The sequence below is a fragment of the Triturus cristatus genome, chromosome 10, assembly GCF_964204655.1.
Source record: "Triturus cristatus chromosome 10, aTriCri1.1, whole genome shotgun sequence".
NCBI classification, from domain to species: Eukaryota; Metazoa; Chordata; class Amphibia; order Caudata; family Salamandridae; genus Triturus; species Triturus cristatus.
In genome coordinates, this window is record NC_140593.1 from 1218622074 (window position 1) to 1218643172 (window position 21099).

The 21099-nt window shown below is 44.7% G+C and overlaps 1 protein-coding gene across 1 annotated transcript in view; it reads left to right on the top strand.

Annotated features, from left to right (window-relative positions):
- Positions 1 to 21099, top strand: part of LOC146797106 (red-sensitive opsin) — a 68520-nt gene that overhangs the window by 24617 nt on the left and 22804 nt on the right. The window contains exons 2-4 of the mRNA XM_085629747.1: positions 14892 to 15188; positions 15760 to 15928; positions 16229 to 16394. Of these exons, the coding sequence (XP_085485873.1) occupies positions 14892 to 15188; positions 15760 to 15928; positions 16229 to 16394 (632 nt within the window). The remainder of the gene's footprint in view (positions 1 to 14891; positions 15189 to 15759; positions 15929 to 16228; positions 16395 to 21099) is intronic.

Sequence of the window (21099 nt, forward strand, 5' to 3'; positions counted from 1 at the left end):
ATGTATTAACCTAAAGGAATATGTGTACAGGCTAGTATATAGATATAAAGAGAGAAAGAAAGAACAAAAGTAAGAGAGAGAGACAAAAAGGTGGAGTGAGAGAAAGAATAAAAAAGACAATAGGAGAAGAAAGAGATAGCAATAGAGAGAAATACAAAGAAAAATGGGCAAGACGAGAACGAGAGAGATAAAAGAGAGAGTGAAAGAGAGAGAGAAATAAAGAGCAAACAAAGATAAAGATGGACGAGCCAGAGGGAGTGGAAAAAATGAGCGGGAAGAGATAAAGAGAGAAAAAAAGAGCAAGAGAGGGAGGTTGGAGAGAGTAAAAGATTGAGAGGAAGAAAGGTTGAAGGAGAAAGAGAGCAAGAAGGAAGAAAAAACAAAAAAAAAAATGATTTGGAGGGAGCTAGATGGGACCAAACGAGAAAGAAAAACGGGGGGAGGAAAATAGAAAAAAGAGACAGGGAGCACCTGAAAAAGAGAGCCAGATGGAGAGACAAGGGAAATACAGAAATGTCGAGAGAGAGAGCAGAGGAGTGGATAGAGCTTCACAGGCTCAGGACTGATATACAAAGACAAAACGCAGGTAGAGGTGGCTTGTAGAGGGATAAGGCAAAGGAGTTCTGGGAGAGAAAGAGAGAGCATACAGAGAAGTGTGGCTTGTGGAGAGCGACTACAGACTCTAATTGGAGGAGAGGGTGCACACAGACTGTGGAGAGAGTGGGCGTGTAGAGAGAAAGAAGGCTGTGAACCTCCAGAATATGGACTGTGCACTCTACCGACAGTCGGATTGTGACATGAGCAGATGGGGACTATGGGAGGAGCACACAAAGGTCGATGGATTATGGAGAGCGCAAGCAGATTTGATAGAGGATGGAGAAAGGTGGCATGTTGCGGAGAGACAAGGCAGACAGACTGTGGGAACATCATGCTGTGGCATTTGCATGATGGGGAAAGCATGCAATGCTTTTTGCATGGCGAAGAGAGCACACAGTGGCATTTGCAGCATAGAGCGTGTATATTTGAGTATTTGCATGATGGAGAGGACATACAGTGGTGTTTTCATGACAGAGAGGACATACAGTGGTGTTTGCATGATGGAGAGGACATACAGCGGTGTTTGCATGATAGAGAGGACATACACTGGTGTTTGCACGATGGAGAGGACATACAGTGGAGTTTGCATGATGAAGAGGACATACAGTGGTGTTTGCATGACGGAGAGGACATACAGAAGTGTTTGCCTGATGGAGAGGACATACAGCGGTGTTTGAATGATGGTGAGGACATACAGCCGTGTTTGCATGATGAAGAGGACATACAGTGGTGTTTGAATGATGAAGAGAGCATAGGGTATTAGTATGATGGGGAGGACATATAGTGGTGTTTGCATGATGGAGAGGACATAAAACCCTGTTTGCATGATGGAAAGGACATACAGTGGTGTTTGCATGAAGGAGAGGACATACAGTAGTGTTTGCACGATGGAGAGGACATACAGCGGTGTTTGCATGACGGAGAGGAAATACAGTGGTGTTTGCATCAAGGAGAGGATATACAGCGGTGTTTGCATGACGGAGACGACATACAGGGGTGTTTGCATGGTGGAGAGGACATACAGTGGTTTTTGCATGATGGAGAGGACATGCAGCGGTGTTTGAATGATGGAGAGGACATACAGTGGTGTTTGAATGACGGAGAGGATATACAGTGGTGTTTGCATGACGGAGAGAGTATACAGTAGTGTTTGCATGACGGAGAGGACATACAGTCGTGTTTTCATGACGGAGAGGACATACAGTGGTGCCTGTATGACGGAGAGGACATACAGTGGTGTTTGCATGATGGAGAGGACATACTGTTGTGTTTGCATGATGGAAAGGACATACAGTGTTGTTTGCATGACGGAGAGGACATACAGTGATGTTTGCATGACAGAGAGAGTATATAGTGGTGTTAGCATGATGGAGAGGAGATACAGTGGTGTTTGCATGAGGAAGAGGATATACAGCGGTGTGTTCATGATGGAGAGGACATACAGTGATGTTTGCATGACAGAGAGGATATACAGTGGTGTTTGCATGATGTAGAGGACATACAGCGGTGTTTGCATGACGGAGAGGACATACAGGGGTGTTTGCACGATGGAGAAGACGTACAGTGTTGTTTGCATGATAGAGAGGACATACCAGCGGTGTTTGCATGACGGAGAAAAAATACAGATGTGTTTGCATGACGGAGACGACATACAGTGGTGTTTGCATGATGAGAGGACATACAGTGATATTTGCATGATGGAGAGGACATACAGCGGTGTTTGAATGATGGTGAGGACATACAGCCGTGTTTGCATGATGCAGAGGACATACAGCGGTGTTTGCATGATGGAGATGACATACAGTGGCGTTTCAATGATGGAGAGAGCATAGGGTATTAGTATGATGGAGAGGATATACAGTGGTGTTTGCATGATGGAGAGGACATACAGCTGTGTTTGCATGATGGAGAGGACATACAGTGGTGTTTACATGAAGGAGAGGACATACAGTAATGTTTGCACAATGGAGAAGAAATACAGCGGTGTTTGTGTGACGGAGAGGACATACAGTGGTGTTTACATGATGGAGAGGACATACAGTGGTGTTTACATGACAGAGGACATACAGGGGTGTTTGCATGATGGAGAGGACATACAGTGGTGTTTCAATGATGGAGAGAACATACAGCGGTGTTTGCATGATGGAGAGGACATACAGTGGTGTTTGCTTGATGGAGAGGACATACAATGGTGTTTGAATGATGGAGAGAGCATAGAGTATTAGTATGATGGAGAGGACATATAGTGGTGTTTGCATGATGGAGAGGACATACGACCCTGTTTGCATGATGGAGAGGACATACAGTGGTGTTTGCATGAAGGAGAGGACATACAGCGGTGTTTGCATGACGGAGAGGAAATACAGTGGTGTTTGCATCACGGAGAGGATATACAGCAGTGTTTGCATGACGGAGAAGACATACAGGGGTGTTTGCATGGTGGAGAGGACATACAGCGGTGGTTGCATGATGTAGAGGACATATAGCGGTGTTTGCATGATGGAGAGGACATACAGCGGTGTTTGCATGATGGAGAGGACATACAGTAGTGTGTGAATGATGGAGAGGACATACAGCGGTGTTTGAATGATGGAGGTGGAGGCCAAAGTGGGTGCGAAAAATGTCATAAGTTGGTAGGGATGGCGAAGCGGTCTTTGCTCGATTACGCCCTGGAGGAGGTTGTTCCCAGCCCTTTTTGCTTTGTCTACTGTTGCTAAATCCTATGAGTGTTTAGAAGCAGGCTAAGCTGACAGTATTAAACCAAATTTGCAAACGTGAAAGAACCTTTCTCATTAGTGTGATTCTCAGACATGGCACTATACTTGACAATGTTTCGATTCCACTTTATATCATTCGTACTACATATCCCAGTCAACTATTGCAACTGCTTACATTACTGTACTGTATACTTCTATTGTAGTACAATATTATATTTTGTCAACTAGGTGTCATTTTCTAGAGCTTTTACAAATCTGCTACTATGTCAAGCGCTTTGCCACCCACTGGATATTGCCTATTGAAGAGCTATTGGCTTTGCCAGTGTGTTTTAGCCATGTTGTACACCAGTGTAGCTACTTTTCAGCATGGCTAAAAGTTAGTGGAGTAGAGTGTCGTAGAGTGGAGTGGCATAGAATGGAGTTGCAGACAGTGGCATACAATGGAGTGGTGTAGACTAGAGTGAACTAGTGTAGAGTGCATTGGTGTAGAGTGTGCAGCAGCATGGAATGAAGCAGCGCACAATTCAGCGTCATAGAAGGCAGTGGTGTAGATTGGAGTGTTGCATATTAGAATGCAGTGGCGTACAGTGCTGTAGTGTAGAGTAGAAAGGGATAGAGAGCAGTGGTTTAGAGTGGTGCAAATTAGAATTTATTGGCGCAGAGTCTACTGGCATAGAGTGCAGTGGCGGAGAGTGGAGTGCTGCAGAGTGCAGTGGTGTAGAGTGCCGTGTTGCTGAGTAGAGTGTAGTGATATTGAGTAGAGTGGCGTGTAGTGTGTTGGCATAGAGTGGATTGGCGTGGTGTACAGTGGTGTTGAATAGAGTGGTGTTGAGCAAAGTGGCATAGAGTGCAGTGGTGTAGAGTGGTGCAGAGTAGAGTGCAGTGGCGTAGAGTGTGTATACTGCCATAGAGTGCAGTGGTATAGCATTTAGTGGCGTACTATGCAGCATCATAGAATGCAGTGGTGTAGATTAGATTACAGTGGTGTAGATTAGAATGCAGTGGCACCGAGTATAGTAGCACAGGGTGCAGTCACGGAGAGTACAGTGAGGCAGAGGACAGTGGTGCAGAGAGTGCAGTGGCGTAGAATTGTACAGAGTGGAGTGATGCAGGGTACAGTGGTACAAAGTGGAGTGATGCAGATTGCAGTGCTGTAGAGTGGAGTGAAGCAGAGTGCAGTGGCATAGAGTGCAGTGAAGTAGACTGGAGTGGCATAGAGTGCAATGAAGCAGAGTAGAGTGGTGTAGAGTATATTAGCATAGAACGCAGGGAAGTAGAGTGCAGTGGCATTGAGTGCAGTGGCGTAGAGTGCAGTGATGTAGAGTAAAGTGGCATAGAGTGCATTGGCATAAATTGCAGTAGTGCAGAGTAGAGTGGTGTAGAGTTCAGTGACGGTGACTGTAGTGTTGCAGAGTAGAGTGTTGTAGAGTGCATTGGTACAGAATGCAGTGGCACCGAGTATAGTAGCACAGTGTGCAGTCACGGAGAGTACAGTGAGGCAGAGGACAGTGGTGCAGAGAGTGCAGTGGCGTAGAATTGTAGATAGTGGAGTGATGCAGAGTACAGTGGTACAAAGTGGAGTGATGCAGATTGCAGTGCTGTAGAGTGGAGTGAAGCAGAGTGCAGTGGCATAGAGTGCAGTGAAGTAGACTGGAGTGGCATAGAGTGCAATGAAGCAGAGTAGAGTGGTGTAGAGTATATTAGCATAGAACGTAGGGGCATAGAGTGCAGTGGCATAGAGTGCAGTGGCGTAGAGTACAGTGATGTAGAGTAAAGTGGCGTAGAGTGCATTGGCATAAATTGCAGTAGTGCAGAGTAGAGTGTTGTAGAGTGCATTGGTACAGAATGCAGTGGCACCGAGTATAGTAGTCTATCTATCTATCTATCTATCTGACTATCTGTCTATAATTTAATTTAGGGTTTAGGGGTGGGTAAGGGTATTGGGTGGTAAGGGTGTTATTGGGGTTTAGGGGTGGAAATGGTATTGGGTGGTAAGAATATTTTTAGGGTTAAGTGGTAGGTAGGGGTTTATGGTGACAAGGGTGTTTTTAGGTGTGGATAGGGGTATAGGGTGGTAAGGGTGTTTTTAGGGCTTGGGGTGGATATAGGTATTGGGTGGTGTGGATGTTTTTAAGGATTAGGGGTGCGTAAGGAATGAAATAGGCTCGTACGGTTACAAAAAAGGGGGCATTTGGGTTTTCCACCCAAAAAAGAAAATACTAATTTTCTAATGATAAAAAAATGAAAGGGGGTCTAACCCAATTAAGAACATATTTAAATGTGCCATAATTAAATAAAAAATGTGGATAGTTTGGGGGGTCCCCCCTCGATAAAGAAACAACACAATTATTTTTAAGTTATATGTTTATATATACATATCTATATAGATAAACCCATATATATAAGTACATATAGATATATATATGTGTGTATATATAAATGGTTGAGGAAGGGATTCGGAGTGAGATGACCTCTCACTCTGATCGTGCCGGAGCTGGAGCTTGATTCACGAGGCAGACATGAAACGTGAGCAAATGCCTAGAAATTAAAACAACTGGATGGCGTGAGTAAACTTTAGCCACTTAAACATTGGTGCAAGAACTGAAAAAGGAAATATAAAGTGAATTTAAATGAAAACATGAACTCACTAAGACTCTGTAAAATACATTCGGATTACTTGGGAAATGCACCATGGGAATTGTATTTTTAATGCCAGCCACGTGATGTTTTTGAAGTACAAAAAGCGCGCAGAAATGCACTTGCAATTAATAATCCCCACCTGTGATCAAGGCAGAACATTGCTGAAACGCGTAAGGACAAGGGGTCTCCTTTGCGCTGCTGTGCCTGTGGAAATAAAGCCTGCATCTCTGGTATTGGGCCTCTGTGTGGTGTGTAACGGAAGTTAAATTGACGGGCTGCTCCGTGCCCGTTGTTAGAGGCCGCCCTGTAGGGTTGGAGGCTCCTGGCTCGGAGGCATGTTGTTGGATTCTTATCAAGGGAGCATGACCCACTCGCCATTTCAAACCAAGGTGGAAATGCTACTTAGCGAAAGTGAAATGGTTGAGGAAGGGATTCGGAGTGAGATGACCTCTCACTCTGATCGTGCCGGAGCTGGATCTTGATTCACGAGGCAGACATGAAACGTGAGCAAATGCCTAGAAATTAAAACAACTGGATGGCGTGAGTAAACTTTAGCCACTTAAACATTGGTGCAAGAACTGAAAAAGGAAATATAAAGTGAATTTAAATGAAAACATGAACTCACTAAGACTCTGTAAAATACATTCGGATTACTTGGGAAATGCACCATGGGAATTGTATTTTTAATGCCAGCCACGTGATGTTTTTGAAGTACAAAAAGCGCGCAGAAATGCACTTGCAATTAATAATCCCCACCTGTGATCAAGGCAGAACATTGCTGAAACGCGTAAGGACAAGGGGTCTCCTTTGCGCTGCTGTGCCTGTGGAAATAAAGCCTGCATCTCTGGTATTGGGCCTCTGTGTGGTGTGTAACGGAAGTTAAATTGACGGGCTACTCCGTGCCCGTTGTTAGAGGCCGCCCTGTAGGGTTGGAGGCTCCTGGCAAGGAGGCATGTTGTTGGATATATATATATATATATATATATATATATATATATATATATATATATATATATATATATATATATATATATATATATATTAATTACACCCCAGGCGCTGTCTGGAAACGCAGTTCGCCTGCCTTCGAGCGCCGGTGCCACAATTTATTAAAAGTTCAACTCCACAGGATAGGGATGAGGCGGCACACCAAATTCGATTCGGGTAAATTTAATCACCAAACAACAACGCGTTTCAGCCGCAAAACGGCCTTTGTCAAGTTGTTTACAGTCCTTCACAGTCACCATTTTGTTTTTGTGATGTCATCAACGACATGGAAGAAACATTGCGATCCATAATTGCAGAATTTGCAAAAACAGTAACAGAATAATTTGTCTCATTTGTACATGATTAAATATCGATAATTCATTGTATGTATTATCTAGATTTCTATTGTGTATATGTACATAATTTAGTACATCAATACCGGTTAAAGTGTTCATTCTCTTCATAGAAATAGAAGAAAGAAAACAAAAAGAAATGTACCTAAAATACCACCTTCTCAATGTGACATACCATTTTGATTTATGGTGTGATTTGTCAAGTAAAAACATATATATGTAATATTTGATAAGAATATATATATATATGGGTACATTCAATTGTTTAGACGCTTAATAGCACACATTTATAATTAATGCCAAGTGGCCCATAATTCTAGATATACAAATAATCCTTGTCACATATTTGAGTTGATTATTAAATCATGTGAGACATGTTGTTAAATAAACTTCCTCTATTGCAGCTAAAAGAGATACAGGTGATATGTGAAGGAATAAGAGTGGTGTCTGAGACTAATATTCTTTTGTGGTGCAGGTGTGTATGTGAGACGAGATGTGTTTAAATAAATTGAAAAGGACAAGTAAATGGACAAAGGAAAATGCTAGCACCTGAAAAGGTAAGTGAAATGCAGGAACTATTTTGTAGGGGGAATACTGTTACCCCAATATGCAAGTGCAGACAAACGGGCAATAGGAGTTGCCCATTCGGTTCCAACAGAGCCACGCCATAATGGTGCAGTGACAAGACAATTGCCTCATAGTCCAACATCCTACGTTACAGTCCTGAGTGAAAAAGTGCACCCTCAATTAGTTTGTTAAAATCACAAAAAAAGAGAGTTATATACATGTCTAATAATAGAGTAAAAACCCACATTAGTAAACCACCTAGGATGTGTTTGTACATCCTATCAATGCCACAGAAATTGAGAAGTTTTCTATCACTGTTGTGTGCATCATAGAAATGCCTTGCTACTGGATAATTAAATTACATGTTGGTAATAGCTCTTTGATGTTCCAAGATATGTTTTTTTAAAGCTAGTTTGGTACTGCCTGTTTAGCGCATTCCGCATGGGCATTCTAATAGATACACCACAAACTCAGTGGTGCATGTGATGAATTTATTGATGGATTTTTCTTTCCCATGATACATTCTGTATTTTTTGCAGCTAGAGATGGATTTACATGCCTTTCAGGCATTACATTTATGAAATCCCTGTGAGGTTTGTAACCACGTGGATTTAATTTCAGTATTTTGATAGCTTTAGACCAATTTATCCTTTAAGGATTTTGGTCTGCGATATGTAATGACAGGGAAATAGCCAATAGTTTTGCCTATTGTGGTGTCTGATTGTATGAGACCCCAGTGTTTGCCCATTAGACTTTTCAGTTCATTTGATCTTGCGCTGTACGTTGTTATCATACGCAGATGATCCATATTACCCTGTTTTATTTTTAGATCTTTAAAGGCAAAAAGAACGTCTGTGTGTGTGACATTCAGCAATTGGACATGAGCCTGATTTAGAACCTTTTCTGAGTAACCACGCTTTCTGAAACATTGTTTCATATTTGAGGCTTCTTTGATATATGTGTCATTGGTACTGCAGTTCCTGCGTGCCCGTAATAGTTACCCATATGGGATGTTATTTAACAGGGATTTAGGATGGTGACTTTGAGCATGCAGGGTTCTGTTGCCTGCAGTTTTCTTTCAAAACAGAGTGGTTGTCAATTTGTTATCTTGGACATGCACTCGTATGTCAAAAAATTCACAGGTCGTGTCACTGATGGTATGTGTAAAGCTTAGGTTAAGGTTGTTTTTGCCCACGGTGTCAATGAATTTGATAGCTTGATCTCTCTCACCATCGCAGATGATGAAGAGATCATCTATATAGCGAAGCCAAAGTGGCACATGCTCTGTGTACTGCTCGTTGGGTTCAAGCCATACCACTTGCTCCTCCCACCAGCCCAGAAATAAATTTGCCAGGCTGGGGTCGAAGTAAGTGCCCATCGCTGTGCCTGACCTTTGTCTGTACAGGGTTTTCTCAAATAGAAAAATATTTTCTTGGACGCAAAACAGCATCATTTCTTTTAGCATCATTATGTGATCAAATTTTTCAATACACTGTCTTTTCAAGTAGGACATGCATGCTTCAACCCCTTTGCGCTGATCTATACAAGTGGTTAAAGAGCATACATCTAGTGAAATCATTAAATACCCTTCTTCCAATTTAATGTCATGGATGCGTCTCATAAAGTCTAAGCTGTCTTTGCAGTATGACCTTAGGTCTGTGACAAACTTGACAAAGGCCGTTTTGCGGCTGAAACGCGTTGTTGTTTGGTGATTAAATTTACCCGAATCGAATTTGCTGTGCTGCCTCATTCCTATCCTGTGGAGTTGAACTTTTCCGCAATGCACTGCTTATGACCTCACATATTACATCACTCATGACATGGTCAGTGGCATCACTCATGACATCACTGATGACATCTCAAATGACTTCATCCCCCAAATAGAAGTGTGCCAGGAGGTGCATTTGCAGAGTGGTGGAGATAAGGGGCATGGCCTCCGACCACCTCACAGCAATCCCACTGTGTGGGGCTTACTGGAGGTAACAGGTGGGCTAGCTGGCCCCTAAGGACCCTCAGCAACAAAGGGGACTTCATCCCCCTACCAAGAGAATGCCAGGAGGCGTGTTTGCAGAGTAGTGGAGAAAGGGGGTGGGGCCTCGGCGAGTAGCTGGCCTTCATTTTTTTTTTTTTAGGAAGGGGGTTGTGTGGCCTCTTTCCCTTTACCCTTTTGGGCCCCGGAGACCCCATCCCTGGGACCTGACCCATTTGTTTATTGTAATAAAATGAACAGGAGGGGGGGGGGGGCCATGCGGCCCTCATCCCAAGGCTGATTTTGACCTCGGGGACCCCAGCCCGGACATTTTTTTTGTTTATTTATTTATTTATGTTAAGGGAGGGGGGCCATGTGGCCCCCCCTTCCATGGGCCAGTTTTGGCCCCGGATACCCCATCCCCTGGGGCCTGCCCTGTATTTTTTTTATTTTTTTTATTTTGAAGGGGGGGGTGCTGCCCCCCTCCTGAGGCTGATATAACCCTGGGGACCCCATCCCCTGGGGTATTGCCACATCCTTTATTATTATTATTATTATTATTTAAGCGTAAGAGGGCCTGTGGGCCCCCCCCCCTACCCGGGCAATTTTGGGCCCCAGGGGCCCCATCCCCCAGGGCATGGCCATGTCCTTAGGGACCGCGAGGGAAGCCCCGCAGTCCCCGCAGCTCCTGCCGGCTCCCCGCCTCCTACGGGAGCCGGCATTGCTTTTGGGAAGAGGGAGCTGGAAACATGCAGCTCTCTCAGCCCAAAAGCAATTCTGCTTTGCTTCATGGAAGCGAGAGCATTTTTCATGCTCCCGCTTCTATGAAGCGAAGTAGAGTTTACTATGACATTGATGGAGCCGGCCCCTGGGGGGTGGCAGTCCCCAGGGTCATGAAGCGCTCCTGGAGGAAGGCCGTGCAGCCCCCGCTTCCATCTACTTTGTAGCCCCGGGGAGGTGGTGGTCTATGGGGGTCCGCAACGGACCCCAGTCTTTATTTATTTATTTGGAGGTGGTGGTCCCCAGGGCAGGGGGGGCACGTGGCTCCCTGATTTACAATACTTCAGCCCCGGGGAGGTGGCAGTCCCCGGGGCTGCGTGGGGGGCCTGGAGCCCGCCCACGCATGTTGAAATCTTGGCCCGGGGAGGTGGTGGTCCCCGTGGCAGCGGGGTGACGCGTGGCCCCACATTTTAATATATTAGCCAAGGGGAGTTGGCTGCATATATATATATATAGTCAAAGAGATTTCCCTCCTCAACCTCCAGACGGCGATGAAGAAGGCGCAAACTCCACTTTTCTTGGTGTAAGTTGCTTTCATTATTTGCTCACAAAGTAGTCATAACGCGTTTCAGCCCGAGAAACCGGCCTTGATCACATGTAGAAGCAGCGTTGCATTGACTTAATTTGTACCACCTCCAGGTGTCACATGACCCCCAGCATAGACATAAAGGAAAGACTCTCGGTGAAATCCAAACTACAATACATATAAGTGCAAGGCAGTGATAATAATTGCATAATGTAAGAGAAGATTTCATTGCCATCCGGCAATAAACAATTATTACGAAGTAATAGGACTGAAGAAATAATAAGAATAATACATTTTTAAGAACACATGCTATAATAATAGATTAAATTCGTACAAACTTCTAGCATAAATGCGTTGGGGCTAGGGCAAAAGAAGGTAATTGATATTCCATACACATCACAACTTGGTGATAGGGCCTAATGTCGGTATATACATTTATACAGATTGTTATTGTTATGAAGTCATTTATATTTTTTGACCCACTCTTGTGCTCGAATGCCACATATCTGTTATATACTACAGGCAGAAAGCTAAAATGCAAGAAAACCCTCTCTAAATCATCTGTGCATTCCTCGATCCTGTATTCAATAACATTCATCATCCTAATTGTCATATGTTCTATCTGCCTATTGAACGTTTAATATGTATGAAAACAATTAAAAGAGTGACTAAAACCTAATGATTACCAACAAAGTGCAAATAGCGCAATACAGTACTGTTAGACCTGTGCATAGATTTTTTGACCATGTGCAAACCGTGCAAGAATAAAGTGCTAAGTGCTTAATTCAACAGTACTGAGAATAAATGTTGACGATGATCAAAACCACATCGAAAAAAATCTTTTTCTGGGGGGTTTTTCTATATAAGTTAAAAACAATAATAAGATAGATGGTAAAATACATTTTGGGAGGCTGAGATATATAATCTAGTGCACACTAATAATTAATCTTCAAGCACATACTGTCGTAAAGTCGAATATTTCACATATTGACTACAATACGTGAGGGTTACATGATCCAAAAGATGAGAAACCACAGAAATCCTTACAAAAAGTTATGAAGATCCTCAGTCGTATTCAGTCCCAGAGGGGACTTACTATTGAATTCTATGATCATACGTGTCTCTAGTTGCCTCAACTTGCGCTCTCTATTTCCTCCTCGACGTAAAGCTGGGACGGCATCAATTACATAATACTTGAGACAGTTGAGGTTGTTCTCATGCATAGTTTTAAAGTGCTGCGCTACCGGATAGTTTGAGTCATTGTTGACTATGGCACGCAGGTGCTGTAGAATACGCACATGCACCTCTAATTTAGTGCTTCCTATGTAGGTGAGGACACATGTGCATGTGAGCACGTACACCGCATAATCCATGCGGCATGGGTAGTGCCCCATAATAGGTCTTTCTTTTCAGCCAGCTTTTGTTCACTATCCCCTTTATCTGCCTATGTTGTTTACTGAAGGTGGTAACTAGTCTGGGTATTGCATTTTCTTTAGAGTTAGAGGGATTGCTCAGTGAAGATGTATCAATTGTGTTTTTACTCTGATTTTGCCTAGTTAGTTATGATTCCCTGTTACATAAACTTGTTTTCTTTCTAGCCTCAGAGAGAATTTTATCACTATATTCTCTCTGTTTGAACCTCTCTATCGAGGCTTCTGAGCATTTCGCCAGTTCCTCCTCTGTACTGCAAATCCTTTTTGCCCTAAGTAACTCGCCATACGGGATACTTTTTATTAAGTGTCGGGGATGTGCACTTCTAGCATGTAATGTAGAGTTCCCCGAGGTGGGTTCCCTGTGTAATGTGGTTTCCAATTTGCCATCCTTTACATATACAGTTGTGTCTCAAAAATCAACACTGTTATGGCTTATACATGATGTGAATTTTAGTTTGGCATTGTTGTCATTGATTACCTCCACAAACTTTTCCGCACTTTCTTGTCCCCCATTCCATACAACAAAAATGTCGTCAATATAGCGAAACCACTTTGTCACATGGGTGTTGAATAATTCAGCATGGGTTCCCTTTAGAGCCTGCTCCTCCCACCATCCAACATGAAGGCACGCACAGCTGGGGGAGAAGCAGGCTCCCATGGCAACTCCTCTTTTTTGTATGTACAAATCTTTGCCGAACATAATATATATATATATATATATATATATATATATATATGAGCCGTGAGCAATAAAGGTATCTGCATGGTAAAGGCAATGCGTGGTAAAGACTTTGCGTGGTAAAGGATGCATGGTAAAGGCATGTTTTGCAAATGCATGCGTTGTAATGTCATACAACGGTGCAAAGTTAGCAGCACTGATAACACCTGCTGCTTGGACACCACGAGCACACGATACATTCCCATCCCTAGGTGATACCGCAGAGGTTGAGGTCCTGCTAGTAGTGCAGTTGAACTTGTTTGGCAGAGGGAACACACAGCTTCTGTGTAGGGGGGTCCCTCAGTGGACTCCCACTGCTTTGTTGGCTGCTATCCTGGACAATTGGAGAAGTTTCCATTTGAGCTATAGCAGATTCTCTGTCACAGGAGCCACTGTCAGTGGTGGGAGAGTAGGGCCATGCAAAAAGCTGCAAGTGGGGAGAAGATAAAAAGTAAAGAACCCCAGGCCGCAGACCAGCTTTAATCACAGAGATATTTTTACAGATGGATACGGCTGTACTTGTGGATTTAGTGCGTGAAGCTGGCTTCCACAATGTTGAAAGCTCTTGGTTTGCCTCTGAAAGCTCATCAAATACATATATTGGAATATATTCAAATGTATTAGCAATAAACACAGGGAAGTCAATAGAAAAACGTTGGTCCTAAGCAAGGGAGCAACTGAGTTTCCTAGCATTATACGGAAAGTCAGCACCTCCTAATACCCACCGGATAAGTTGGGTGTGGAAGACTAAAACCACAAAAACTACATGGCTGAAAACAGAATTGAACGAATGGAACTTTAAAGGACGGAAGTCCTGTGCTGCACCTAATAGTGCAGATATTCTCCCAGCATGACCTGACTCAGTTGTGAGGTCCACCACGTCAAAAAAGCAAAACTGTATCCTGCTTGAAGGGGCCAACCTCAAGGGGGGTAGGAGATTTATAAATCATGACATCTTCGACTACAGCACTTGTGAGCTTGGTGCTGGGTTCTCGCTCGCTTCTGAGGACAGGACCGAACATGGGCAAAACAAATCTCCGGAAGCTGAAGAAGCTACTGTTAAAGGTACATAGTTGTCGCCATGTTCAGGCCTTGACCTCCACATTAGTACCATAGGAGACAATGATACAGGCAGAGCTATAGACAAGGCAGCCAGAGGCCAGAAAACCTCACTTGGATGGTGTTTATGACATCTGCTTATCCCGAGCAGTGCATGTGCTCTGCACTGGTTTGAACAGTCTGAAAAGGACAACAGAAGAAATGTTTTTGCTCTGTAAACATTAGAAAGAGGTGAGTAGAGAGGAACGAGTCTGTGGGCTAGTGACCAGTCCATTTAACTGGGAATAACCAACCAAATGCTTCACCTGTGGGAATAGATAAAGCCAAAACATCTGCATATGTGATGTGGGTAGCAGTCGAGAAGGTGGAGTCTGCAATCACGTTATCATTATACAGCTTAACGGTAAGCTTCACTGAGAGGAACATATGAAGCACTGAGGAGTGTAGTCGAGAGAGCTGCATAAGTTGATCATGAGTAACCTGAAATTGCCTCGACTTTGCACTAAGTTGTCATTACTAACAGTACGTTGACGTATGTTTTTCAGGTCCCTTTGAAGGGCCCAACTACCATATTGCTCCACGATGGGTCTACAACCTCACCACCCTCTGGATGTTCTTCGTGGTCGCCGCCTCGGTTTTTACCAATGGCCTGGTACTGGTGGCGACCATGAAATTCAAAAAGCTGCGACACCCCCTGAACTGGATCCTGGTCAACCTAGCCATTGCTGACCTCGGGGAGACCGTCATCGCCAGCACCATCAGTGTCATCAACCAGATCTTTGGTTACTTCATCCTGGGGCACCCCCTGTGCGTTATCGAGGGGTACACAGTCTCTGTCTGTGGTAAGCGACTCAGCAGGTCTTTGGCGGTCACATGAACTTTACTGTTGGCTTTAAAGATCTATGATGTGCTCAGATGAAGTAGTAGGCAACTCTCTCTAATCCAGATAATAAAAGGGATATTTACTGGCAACGGACGGAGCCCAGTCACACTCAAGAATCAATCTACTATATCAACAATCCATAGTTTCAACACTTTTTCTTAATGTTCATTCCAAGAGATTGAGGAGCATTCGATGGAGTTTCTTTTTGGCTTTTAATTTCTCCCTCTTCCTTTTTTGCTTGCTCCTTAATTGTTCCAGACTTAAGCTGATAGTTCATCTAGTTCCTTAATATTGAACAGAGAAGCATTTTGCAATTATTCAAATATAGAAAAGGAAGAATATATATATCTATATATATATTCTTTTTTTAAAGGTTTAGTAAGTTCACAATGAACATGACAATCTGTTGCATTTTATTTATATACACTGCTTGGGGCCCATATAATGGTCTCCTGCACTCATGCACGCATTCAGCATTCCACAGCTAATCTGGCTCCTCATCTTGTTTATGTTCATACCTTCGACTTCAGGTATCACGGCTCTCTGGTCCTTGACGATCATTGCTTGGGAAAGGTGGTTCGTGGTCTGCAAACCTTTTGGTAACATCAAGTTTGATGGAAAACTAGCGGCTGGCGGCATCCTCTTCTCCTGGGTGTGGGCGGGGTGTTGGTGTGCCCCACCCATCTTTGGCTGGAGCAGGTAAGGCCACCAATGACTTGAGAAAGGGTGCCCTTGATGGCTTCAAAAGCATGTGTGCCAACTGGAGCAATAATGGACCAGTTCTTCAGCATCATGACCAGCACAAGCCCTGTAGATGAATGCCATGTCCAGCTCCAGTCTTCTCACATGGAGCCTTCAGAATGTATGCTAGGACAGGCTTAGGTAAAAGACTTGTAGAAAGCTGTTTCCCAGTATGCAGGGCAGGAGCTCTAACTCCATCCACCCCTCTCCCTGCCGTCAGTTCTGGGCAGTGACTAAGGCTCTTCCCTCTCTCTTCAGGTACTGGCCTCATGGCTTGAAGACCTCCTGTGGTCCTGATGTGTTCAGCGGAAACTCTGATCCTGGCGTCCAGTCCTTCATGATTGTCCTCATGATCACCTGCTGCTTTCTGCCTCTTAGCATCATTATACTCTGCTACATCCAGGTCTGGTGGGCGATCCGGCAGGTAAGACTCTTACGTTTCATCTAATTCTCCTTCACTATCTTCAGTGCCAATGGCAGTCTCTCGACTCCCCTTGAATGTGCCAGATTCTTGGTTTGTTGTGGTACAAACAGGGTGAGCCTTTTACACCAGATGAAGCGAGTGACCATATATAGGAAGATAATCGGCTCATTTGTACCTAGGTGGTGAGCCCATGTCACAGGACTTCCGCGACGGGACTCAAGGGTACTCCTGCATTCAATTAACCACTGCGCGCTAAAAATGAGGAATAACATACCCAATGCTAGTTGGCCCTTTTTTCATCCTTTTTTCACAGCAAACATAAGGGGAGCGCAGTAAATGCTCGCCTCCTATATCTGGCCAATGCCGTAACTGGCGTAAATGCAGTTCGCGCTCGTTTAAAGGTTTACATGAACCTATTTAGGAGTCAAACTCTTTTCATTGACTTTGAAAGGTCTTCTGCAGTCTTTCAGTAGTCATCTAGGAGTGCTTTAACAGCCATTCAGCAGTTGTTCAGCAGTTATTGATCATTATTTTAGTAGTCGTTCAGCAGTCTAGGGTGTAATGCAGGTCCCTACAGCCCCTGTAGCGTAGGGTGACCTCCACCCCTTCAAGAGGTACCTAGTGGTTCAGGGCCCCATTCAGCCCTGGCCAATTAATATCCTTGAGTTATGAGAGCCTCTGGGACCCCTCATCAAACTCTGCAAGTGGGGAGATCACTTAGCGTTACGTCACTGCTGCAGTCTTTTAAGAAGACATTCGGCATTTTTTCTACAGTCAATCCGCAGTCTGGTAGCAGTCATTTAGCAGTCTTTCAGCAATCATTCCAGCAGATTTGCTTCCTATTTCATCAAACGGTGGAGATTATTGAATACCTGCTGAATGTTTGCAGGAATACTCCCAAAAGCAGCATTCTTTCAGAAACGGCCCAGAGAGCTAACATGCGGTCCAGAGGCTTCCAAGGCTGCCTTGTGGCCTCTAGGCTAGGAAAGGCTTGGTTACAAGAAGGATTCATGAATCAAGAAACCAGCAAGGAGCACTCGACAGACACCAACATCTGGAACCAAAGCCAACACTGAGAAAGTATCTGCCCTAGGGGTCAACTTGATGAGCTGCTTTGGGGATAATCTGTAACAAGCAACATGATGAGGCAAACCTTACAGCTGAGATATGACTTCTGAAAGCAGATTGATGACCCAGAGCCGGCCCGTGCACCCTGCCTGTTGCTGCTGTCAAATGAGGCAGCAGGGGGTTGTTTTGTATCCACAGCTCGGTCCTTGGCTGCACACAGCAGTGACTGGCCTCTGTACACAAACACCTTCACCCCTTCAATCCCCCAATCTCCCCCACCCTGCCGCCTCCCCCAATTCACCTGAATCACCCACAGATTAGCTGTTTGTTGATGGCGTGTGGCGCAAGAAGTGAAGGCCACAAAGGAGGAAGTATTTTAAGCAGAGCATGCAGTATGCTAGAATGATTAAAACTACTTTACACTGAATCACTGGAGCCAAGTAAGAGGGGCACTGCTGTATGCATGATCTTAATGCAGATTTCTCTGTGTGCCCCTCTGACCATTGGCGCCCTGGGTCAAGCTCGCCCATGCCAAAAGCCGTCCCTGATAATAACCCTGCACATCAGTTACATTGTCACTAAGAGTATCCAGAAAGGGCAATACTTTTTTTGCCCTACTTCTATGGGGATTCATAAAACAAGAATACTACCCAGTATTGAATCTTTCATAGATTCACATGATTGAATATTCCCAGTCCTCGAGGTGTGAGTCCCATGGTATTTATAACTAGTATTAGAACATTGGAATGTTGGAAGCTCCATTGAAAACAATGGAGTGCTCCGGGCTTATAATGGCTCGTATAAGCCCGGAGCTCCAACATTGCAATCAGCTGTGGCTGTGAACAAAGGCTTCAGGGAGCCTGAGGGGATTTCAATCCCCTTGCGCTCCCTTAAGGCTTTGTATTATTTGTCAGAACATTCTGCCCTCTAGTGGCAGAATGTTCTAATAGCCTTATAGCCTTTCCTAGCAGGGCTATACCTGCTATTAAAGTCCCGCTGCTTTGTTAAAGTCCCTCACCTTCGCCTCGGGCCTTTAACGCTGCAGCAGGCCTTTAATAGCCGGTATAGCCTGCTACGGCGGGCTATAAGGCTATATTAGAACACTGGAATCTTGAGCCCTCCACTGAGGACAAGGGAGTGCTCCGTGCTGCTAATGGCTGATAGAAGCCTGGAGCTTCAATATTCCAATGTTTGTTCACAGCTGTAGCTGTGAACAAAGGCCTCAAGGAGCCCGTGGGGATTTCCAACCCCTTTAGCTCCATGAAGCCTTTGCTTTAGAAATGATAAAAATCTGCCCTCTAGGGGCGGAATGTTCTAATAGCCCTCCGTAGCGGGCTCTACCGGCCATTAAACACATGCTGCCTTGTTAAAGGCCCGAGACGAAACGCTGGAGCGGGCCTTTTAATGAACAATAGAGCCCGCTACGGCGAGCTCTAAGGCTATAGTATAAAGCAAAACCTCATCCAGTAAAACCAAGGCGATTGAGATTGTATACCAATCAATCCACATCATTATAGGTAGAACCAAACTTCAGCCAATCAGATGGCAGCTCTTGAATCATTCTTCTCCCTCGGAGCCACCACACCTCAGATTTCTAACCTCACATCGAGTGTAAGGGAGTCTCCCTGAGCTTTGCTCAGTAGCTTGAGAAACTATTACTTTGACTTCAGTTGCCCTGCATTTGAACTCTACTTCTTCAAAGAGAAGATTCAGCTCTGTTTGAGCACTATTTATCCACAAATACATCATGTCAGAGAAGGGCCTATTTAGGCCTGCAGGTATTGTCATAAGCTGTGGCTGTTTTCAGAGGATCCTCATAAGGAGTGCCTTTGTTGACTATATCCTGAGCATACAGCTAAGGACTGTAAATATTGCAGAACCATTTCTGCAAAGACGCTCAAGGACAAGGAAGAAAGGCTACTTTTGTGGCTTCAAAAGAAAAAATCCACAGAAACTTCAGTCTCTGGAGAACACAGATCTCTAACTCCAACCAAAAAAACACAAGAAGAGAGAAATATCTGAAAAGGAATCGGGTGAGGTGCCACCAAAACAAATATCAAAAGAAAAATTAAGTGCTACCAAGAGTCCAGACCAATTCAAGAAGAGGCAATAATCTCCTCAAGACTCACCCAAAATAAAGAAAGCAAGGTTAGGATCCTCGACTCCTTTTGAATCTGCCCTGACATTAGGGTGACCAACCGTCCGCAAATTTCACGGACAGTCCGTAATTTTGGCCATCTGTCCGTTGTCCGTGAAGGATTCTTTAACGGACGCCATTTGTCCGTAATTTTAACCGGGCACCGGTCGCACCACCCTAAAGCCGGCACAGCTTCCACCCACCTCCCTTCTTGACTCCGATGCTGTTGGTGTCGGGTGTAACAGACTCCGATGCAGTACCAAAGCTCAGATCCCCAGCAGCATTGGAGAGGCACAGCGGGATGGCTACCCTCACACCTTCAGCTCTTGATGAGCTGTTAAGAGGTGTTTGAAGGTGACTGAGAGGGAGGGCTGCAGCTTCAGGAGCAGTGGCATCTATTCAGATGCAAACAGTCCTGAATGCTCATGTCTCTGCAATTTAGAGGGGCCTCACACATTCCCTTTCTGCCCAGGGCCCCAAAAATCGTAGAACCGGTCCTGATTACACCGAGGTAGCACGTGGTTCTCTTCACAGAGCTTAATTGTTGTCACTAAATTGTAAGCAAACCTCGGTTCTGCAAACATGCAGTCTATAATGTAATAAAATAAAGAAATGGCACAAACGCACCCACACTGATTAACAAAGTATGGAGAACAATCAGTTAAATCAGTCCTCTTGGAGTATCTCCTTTGAGTACTGTACATCACAGTGGGGGATGGCAAACATTTTGGAAAGTGAGCCTGTCTTCTCATTGTCTTGTCCAGGAGGGGGTGAGGAGCCCTACCCCACCCTGGAGGGGCCAAGATGATACTTGAATACTGCATGCCCACCCCTGTGCCCACCCTGGTGGATCCGGTTCCCCCTCCTGTGATGGCTTCTGACCCCCCCCCAGTGATGGCTCCTGCCCCCCCCCCCCCCCAGTGATGGCTCCTGTCCCCCCATGTGGTGGCTCCTGTCCCCCCCGCCTGTGATGGCTCCTGTCCTCCCCTGTGGTGGATCCTGTCTCCGCCCTGGGTGGCTTCTGTCCCAGTCCTGGAATGGCTCCTGCAGCGAGGGTGAAGTTCTTGATGGGCCTCTTCTCAAAAAGGCTCAGCTCAAATTAATATGAAAAGGTGGGCTAGTGAGTAAGTGAAGGGATGGGTGAATGGCTGGATGAATTAGTGAAAGGGTGAATGAAAGATTGAATAGATGGAGAATGAGAGAGGATGGATGGATGGATTGAAGAGTGAGTGGAAGGATGGATGAGAGAAAAGGTAAATAGCTGGATGTATGGGTGGAAGGGTAGCTGGATGGGTAAAAGGGTGGATGGATGAGTGAAAGGATGGATGAGTGAAAGGATGGATGAGTGAAAAGGTGGATGATGAGTGGGTGGATGGATGAGTGAAATGATGGATGGATTGATGAATTGATAAGGGCAAGGTTGAATGGATGGACGAATGAGTGAAAGGGTGGATGTAAGGATGGATGAGTGAGTGAAAGGGAGGGTAGATGGACAAAAGG